We start from the raw sequence: 8,191 nt of genomic DNA on the forward strand, positions 1-8,191 counted from the left end.
TCAGATTAAGGAACATCTATGTAGGTCTATGATACATCTCAGTGTGTGTTTCAAAATAACAAACCTTCGGAATAACGAACCTAATTTCATTTTCGGATATAAAACAGATGCTTCGGAATAACGAACATCAACCGTTGAATCATGTGACAGGGATGATTACTAGTATGTAATCAGCCACAAGCAGATAATACACTATTTACCTCCAAACGACTTACCGCTTCATGAAAGTTGTTAGTCTTTGATAATTTCATTGGAATATATCCTTGGCTTTGTTCTCGACTGTGCCCAAGCCCTTCTTCATGGGCATTTATTGTGACTGAATATGCTGGAACCATAGAGCTCTATTAATATACAGCTCTATGGCCAATGGCTGGAACACGGCACCGTTTCATTCAGTCGATATCGATATGAATCGAACGAATGCGCACGTGGGTACCGTGGCACCACAAAAACAGCTCAGCTCGTTCACACCGGCGCGGCGCGGCGCGGCGCGGGGCGGGGCGGGGCGGGCGACGACCAGCAGCTTAGCACCACTGCTGCATTACGTCCATATCCATATCCAGCATAGCAGTGTCTATACATTACACACATTTCCTGTGAAGACAGAATGGCTAGTGAGGGAGACGTCGTACTGAGCTATCATAATTGCCTTTTACGGAGGAGTGACCAGATTTTACTACAGGGATGTGGCTGGTTAAACGATCAACTGATTGCATTTTCATTTGAGTATGAACTTTCGAGATTGTACATTCACTAGTAATTTATGTATGTAAATTGGTCCCCTTTGTCGGCGACTGTACGAGCTACTTACTAGTGTAGTCCCAGTCGTTGAAAATGAGGTAGGAAGCGATATAGACTAGTAAGAAATGGATGTGCTGTGCTGGAAGTAAAGCTCAGCTTCATAATGCTATTGTCTAAACAATACAGACAAATACTGAAACCACTTCTGTTCTACACCTCAAGAGTGTGTGTAAATTCTGTTTTAAAATTCAGTATCGGCTGGGCCGGTTGACTGATAGTTTCTGAAGTTAATCAATGCCTCTCACATAAATTCTCAAGGCAAGGAAGACATTTAGAATTTATGGTTTCTGAAAAGAAAAAATCCACAGTAAAATTAATGCATAGATGAATGTACAAAAGCGTGAAAAAGTACTGTAAAATGAAGAATGTTCGTATGCATTTTAATTTCGCGAGTGCCAAGATTTACGAAATTGAAATGCATGCGAAAGTTCTTGACTACACTATATATGCATTGTATTGAATGCCAGTGGCAGTTCGCGAAAATTTCATGCCGCAAAAAGGGCCGCGTCGCCCCCCGCGTCGGCTCCAATTCGCAAAAAAATTCATGCTGCGAATATATCATATTTTACAGTATACTATAGTCTCTCTCGGAAAGGTGATTTAAATTTGCAACTCCGAGGGTCCATTTGAATGATGTGAAAAGACAAAACTGATACTGACTGCACTTTTGTTATGATGTTACAAAAACAAAAACAAACTTGCATCGAGTTCTGGGTCAATTTACAAATTTTAATGGAAATTCTGTGACTGAACTGAATGCAGATTTTTATTTTCATACACAGTTCATTTTCATCCTTTAGAATTACAAGATGCAGAACAGGGTACCACATTTCACTATTTGATAAATATATTGAAAATTCTATGTCTATACTTTTGATTAGGATGTGTGACATTTCACATTGTTTTCATTGTTATATTCTATTTCTGGAGTGCTGTGGTCAAAAGTGCAGAGTTTTGTTTTGTTTTTGTTTTTCACTCTGCTCAAATGGAGGGAATTCATTCCTTGTCTGGGGAGGTGTGTGGACCCAGAATTGTTAGCCTAACATCCTGCATGCCAAGGTCAAGGAAATAGGCTGATGCTGTTGAACTAGCATTAGAGTTGTTGACTTATGCAAGCCACCCATAATTCGACCATAACCCCGTCCGAAATTCGACAGCCTGCTACATGTAGAAACGGCACTTTTGAAAGCGGTTGAATTTTGGCACGAGAGGTCAAACCATGGTGTGGGTTATTTACTATAAGTGAACAGTTCATTCTCAATGAAGATTTTTTATGTACAAGGCAACTTACAATAGAAATCACAGAGAAGCAAATTAACTTTGGGTGTTCTAACAGTTCCATCATTTTGAAGAACATGATATGTACCATAGTGAGAGTAAGTTATTTCTACTGTTTCCTGCCCTCTGGTTCAGAAAGTGTGTAATGTCACAAACAAGCAGTATCACATTAAAGTAGGAGTGCTATGTACACCAGACTTCCCTGGATATCCCTTGATAAGTGTTGATACTAGGGCTCACATTTCCTTTTTTTTTTCCCTTTTTTAAAATTCTTTGTTCCACAGGTATAGTGAATATGATTTATTCAAAGACTCTGCATCCTGCGTGGCATTTATAAGTCCTGATGTAGCCCAGTTTATCAAGCTGTCGACAACAGGTAAACTTACCAAATTTCCTGTAATACAAGTGTAGTTTCAAAAGTATCTAGTTTGCTTGTTTGTGTGAATTTTCTCTCACTGAAGTACCAGTGTATTGTGTTACAGCACAACAGATTCAAGAAGAGAGCCAAAATTATGGTTTGAGGTGACCCAAGGACTTTATAGAAAATACATGTACTATACTTGATTGCATTTTGTGCTGGTTGTGTATTTGCACATCAGCTAATGTGTGTGCTATGATGTACACGTATGTCCATTGTGTATTTTGAATTAGTCTTCTGAAGTACGGGATTTGCTAGAAATTATCATAGATCTGGACCATATAGGTGATGGTTTAAGTTAAAGGCCTGACGCTCAGTCCTGTAAACCTAGATGACAGAACTCTATGTGATCCTTGTCAGGAGCCATAAATCCATTCCTCAGAATTATATAAAATGATCATACCCCATTTTGATCATTTGATTCCCTTGTCAAGGTTCCCTTGGATAGGATAGAAACAAAAGAAGATCCAGTCACCTGAGTTCATAGACTTCATCAGTATGCAGTGGCATTCTGTAATGTATTACATTTTATGAATCTTTCTTTTCCTACAGCCTAGTATCAAAGCATTTCATTTACCTGCTCCCTCCCCATTAAGTTCTACATTCAGGAATTCATTCAGTTGTTGCTAGGTAGGGCAACCTCCAGGCAAGCTTTGTGGTTGTTAAAGGGGCCCTGAAATCCAAATGCATGTTGATTAGTGTTGATTTATGATACCCTCAACATCACTTTTGCGGTAAAACAAATATCTAGAAACATTTCATATATTTTTAATTTCATTTTTAAATTTTTTTTCTTCTATTTTTCATCAGATTACTTGGGAACGCCCACAAAAAAATCCTACCAAACCAATCAATATTAATATTCTTGAGATGACCTCATATGTCAATCATTGCTAAAGTGCTGAAATGTTTAACAAAAGACATAAAAATGCACCTTCCGCTCGACTCAGCATAACTTGCATGTTTCTGTCATATTAATGTGAACAAAAGACATGGCGAGGGAACATGCAAGTTATGCTGAGTCGAGGGGAAGTTGCATTCCAATGTCTTTTGTTAAACATTTCAGTACTTCAGCAATGTTTGACAGATGAGGTCATCTCAAGAATATTGATATTGATTGGTTTGGAAGGATTTTTTGTGGGCGTTCCTAAGTAATCTGAAGAAAAATAGAAGAAAAAAATCATTAAAAATGTATGGAATGTTTTTAGATATTCGTTTCACCGCAAAAGTTGATGTTGAGGGTATCATAAATCAACACAAATCAACGTGCATTTGGATTTCAAGGCCCCTTTTAGGGCAACTTTGTGAACAAAGCATGCATAAACTCTGAATACATTACAGAACTGGTCTATTGCATTTCATTTCTAGCACCTCAACTGTTTATTTTACCTCGTATAATGAAACTGATATATTGTTGTCAAAACCATCCTAAATTTACAACATACACTGTATGTTACCAGTGGTGGAAATACTTCATGTTGATTTTTTATTGTGTGTGCAGATGCTGAAGTTGGAATGTTCCTTGAAGCACTTGACCTACCCAACAAGCAACTCATTTTTCTTGCCATCAATGACAATGATTCATCGGTCAGCATGGGAGGCTCCCATTGGTAGGAACATCAAAGTTATCTCGTCTGTATTTTTGGTACCCGTTCATTACATTTTGCTCTTTTTTCTTTTTTACGTAAGTGAAATTAGCTAAACATACTGTTTTGAGCATATCATTAAAAAGATAAGATTAGGTGTACATTTACATTGTGTAGTTCAGAATTCAAATTTTAATGGTTGCTGTGAAGCATGTGGCAGGCATTGGCATCTTCAGCTGCCTGCTTAGCGGAGAAAATTAAAAACCAGTGTTTTTACACTAGCAGTGGCGGATCCAGGGGGAGTGCACTGGGTGCCCCCCCCCCCCCCCTTTACATATATTTTTTTTTGAACCAAGAAATAAAAAGAAAAATGGGGAGGGATGTGTGCGCCCCCCCCTTTAATTTTGTAAAGACGCCCCTTCTTTACAGAATTCCTGGATCTGCCAGTGACTAGGTACATGGACACATCATAGTTCACCATTGTTCATGCATTCATACATTGTACATTATGTAATTTATAGTAATAGCAAGGAGGTTCAATTCCTGGAGTTCCACCTGGATTGAATTATTCAAACAGGTGTCAGTTTTCTATGAATGCACAGAAGAAATTCCATAGTTGCATTTAATATTTGTGCCTTTGATATTAGGGGTTGAGGCCACCATAAATTATATAGTCTGCTTCAAACATGTAAGTATTCATTTGCAGACCTGTTGGGTTTTGGTGCTGCTATTTATGTTAATGTCTGTTTCAGCTGTAACTGGGGAAGTGTCTGTGTGCCTATCAATAGTTGATTTATGCAGTGACATAGCAATACACCTGACACGTTACATAACCCATTGAATCATCTTTTCTCATGTGGAAGCCCCCCAGTTATGGCCAGCATAAGTTGCAGTGTTTTAAAACCAAATGGGTCTACATTGTATTTATTATGCTACAATGTATAAGGTGTGTCCATTTCCATGTCATGTCATACTACTCTTGAATCTGCAGGAGTTTACTCGTCTTTTGGAGAAGTGATTATTCATTCAGACATTACGACTCCTGTGGGTCATACAATGAACGTGTTGCAAGGGATGTAGCCAGGAAATTGCAGCCACACATTGGACCGCCTGGAAAGAAAGCAAGCTTCATTCATGAGCAGTCACCACAGCAGCAAAATGGTTTGTAGCGTGTAGGAATCTACTTTATTACTAATAACAAAGCATTGTGAAGATATCAGAAAATATAGAGCCTTTGCCTTTATTTACGGAGAGTAACAGTAAAAAAAACCCAAAAAACACAGCAACAGAAAAACCTCAATAATTGTACTCTCTCTCTCTGTGAGAAACCAATTCCCTTTATTCATGTATTATGTGCCTCTTTCTAGAGGCTAATTTTTGTGAATTAAGGGCCAAATCGTGATATCGGTCTCCTCTCGTTCTGCATGCACGTCTCCACTATGTGCAAAGTCTATGGAGGTTGAAAGAAGTCTCCGGCTATGACGAAATGAATGGCGTTGAATGGAGTGGGGATCTATTTCGCGATAATGCCATAAGACCAAGAAAGAATGAAAAAGAGGTGGGGCATTGGGTATTTGTTCCAACATTATTATGTCACTGCCATAAACTGGCTTAGGTCAGTAGTTGTGATGCTGTCCGGTAAGCAGTATGTGATGCAGGGGCAAATCCCAGGCTACGTCCTTTTTCACTTGGTGTTCCTAGAACACTAGTACAGATCGAGCGCATAATCTGTAATACTTAATGTAAAGTACACAGAAAAAAAAAATGTAAAGTTGTACTCTCTATGCAAGAAACCAATAACCTTTTAACCCGTTGAGGACGAGTCGCGAGTATACTTGGGCAGGTGTCTATGGGAAATGCCTGTTGTAGCAAAATCAGTCTGTCCTCAATGGGTTCAAAGCATAGAGCCTATTTTTATGCATGACAAATGTGTGCCTTGTTAAGTGTGTCAAGTCCCAAGGCAGAACAGCTTTGTGTAATCTCACTGTGTTCCTGTCTTTACAAAGCCCACAACGACAAAAAAAAAAAAAAAAAATGCAGTCGGGGCAGAAGTTCTCAGGTCGCGAGAGAGAGAAGTAAGAAAAGGGTATCTACTTCCAATAGTAAAATCGAGTCAAAGTATTTATGCTATGTGTGCTGATACAGTTTATGTGTCTTTTCAAAAAATGTATATTATGGTGCATCACTTGTGTGCATTCTTGTAAATTGTGCTGCATACACAATACAGTCAGTATCACTTAGGTGTGGATGACTGACTAGGGAATACATTTTTGGCCTGATGAATTTGTGGACTGAATGAAGAGAGGTTCAAAATTGAGTGGTGTGCATGCTTTATGAATTTTGATACATATGTTGATAGGCAGTTGTAGGCTGTCACATCACACTAAAGCTTAATTAGTACTCTTAGATATTACTAACAAGCTCAAGCTTTATACGTGTTATGTTACGTACATGCAGTCATTGAAGATAGATTTTTCCTGTATCTTTTTATGACAAATGTGGTGTTTGTAATGTGTAATGGCAATGATAGGCACAAAATAATGTTAAGTTTGAAGTCCCATTACACACACACGCACACACACAAGACGGAGTGAGTCAGTATATGTCAGTAGACCCTTGAGACCTCTTTTCCTCACAAGTTACACCTCTAGAGGTTTTGCTGTTTGTCAATTTTTGAATTTGTATCCACATTTCCACATATCAGTAAGCTAGCTTTCATTAAGACTGTTTGTTTCAAAATCTGACCCAGTGTTGGAAAAAAAAAATGTGTAGTGACTTGTAAGATTAGTCATGCGAGGTTACAAATATATATGTATGTCTAAAAATCAGCCCACTTGTATGTGTCTCGATACACAGCAACTGAATAATTTTATGTTACCTGCTCTTGTTTGTTATGTGGTTCTATTCAGGCTATGACTGTGGACTATTTGTGATCTGCACCGCAGAACACCTGTGCAGACAAAACCTCCAGGGCTGCCAAGTTTCGCTGCAGGAGGCAGTCACTCAGGCCGCTGTGACCAGGAAGAGGAAGGACATCCTTAAACTAATAGCAGACTTGGGCTCCAGGGACACAGAGTGAGACTCACACCCTGTTCTGTGACAGACGAGTTCAAACATTTTGCCTGGAATCTTGCCAGTGGACCAGTGTGCATCTCCAGTGCATAGCAGGTGTGGACCTTTGGTATCATAATCACCAAACAGATAGAAAAATCAAAAAAAAAAAAGAAAAAAAAAAAAAGAAGAAAGAAAGAAAGAAACTTATGGCAACAAGTAAGCAGATGAGATATCAGACTTTTTTTGGGGCAAAGGGAATTGACATGAATGTTGCAATCCTTTTGGTTCTCTTTTTCACATCCTACATGTACCTGTAGATGCCAGAAATTTCAGGGAGTGGAGCTATGTGATACTGATGTATCCTTGGTCATTATTATATCAGATATCAGAACAGTATCTTTTATCACCAAACATGAAAATTCAGAAAATTACTAAAGCAATTTCATGGTAATTGACAGTTACTAGCTTTTCAAAACTTTATACTTGATGTTAATGAATGCTTTACATAACACTACTAGTTATACATCATGGGATCTGTAATTTGAATGTTGACACTTGAAACATCAATTTGCAAATAGTTGTTAATCATTCTCAAGCTGAAAAGTTCGTATTTGCCTCTTTTATAAGTTTATCAGGATTTGAATTTACATGATCAAATTTGTGATGTAAACCAACGTTCAAACAATCTTTATGGACAGGAGACTGCGAGACGTGACATTACAATTATAATCTGTGATTGGTTTAGTGATTGTAGGTAGAACAAGACACCAGTGGGAGTTTTGTGCAGGGTCAAAGGGCATCCTGACAAGATGAACGTTGTGAAAATGCTTATGAGTGCCATGACATGGATGTCACTCATTGACTAGTAGAACTTGCTAGTGGGGTGCAGGGGCTGCAGAACCATGCTTTTAGCTTGTTGAAGAAAAATAGGGAAAAAATTGGACCCCCCCCCCAATAAAAAAGAAAAAAAGAAAAAAGAAAGGGGGAAATAAAATCACAACACCCATAAAATTCCAAAGATTTTGTCTTCAGATAATTCCTGTCTATTTAAAGC

The 8,191-nt window shown here is 38.4% G+C and overlaps 1 protein-coding gene across 1 annotated transcript; it reads left to right on the forward strand.

Annotated features, from left to right (window-relative positions):
• Positions 1 to 600: 600 nt before the first annotated feature.
• Positions 601 to 7,561, forward strand: LOC140240794 (sentrin-specific protease 8-like). Its single transcript, XM_072320572.1, has 5 exons — positions 601 to 726; positions 2,364 to 2,455; positions 3,999 to 4,107; positions 5,075 to 5,244; positions 6,993 to 7,561. Exons 1-5 carry the CDS (start codon positions 608 to 610, stop codon positions 7,160 to 7,162), a joined length of 660 nt encoding a protein of 219 aa, XP_072176673.1. The 5' UTR covers positions 601 to 607; the 3' UTR covers positions 7,163 to 7,561.
• Positions 7,562 to 8,191: the final 630 nt, after the last annotated feature.

The sequence above is a fragment of the Diadema setosum genome, chromosome 2 (genome assembly GCF_964275005.1).
Source record: "Diadema setosum chromosome 2, eeDiaSeto1, whole genome shotgun sequence".
Classification (NCBI taxonomy): domain Eukaryota; kingdom Metazoa; phylum Echinodermata; class Echinoidea; order Diadematoida; family Diadematidae; genus Diadema; species Diadema setosum.

Bases quoted from the DNA above. Each gene is read 5' to 3' on its own strand.
- LOC140240794 (XM_072320572.1), top strand. From the start codon at position 608: ATGGCTAGTGAGGGAGACGTCGTACTGAGCTATCATAATTGCCTTTTA. The intron at 2,456-3,998 runs GTAAACTTACCA...TTGTGTGTGCAG, and splicing joins TATCAAGCTGTCGACAACAG to ATGCTGAAGTTGGAATGTTC. The intron at 4,108-5,074 runs GTAGGAACATCA...TTGAATCTGCAG, and splicing joins AGCATGGGAGGCTCCCATTG to GAGTTTACTCGTCTTTTGGA.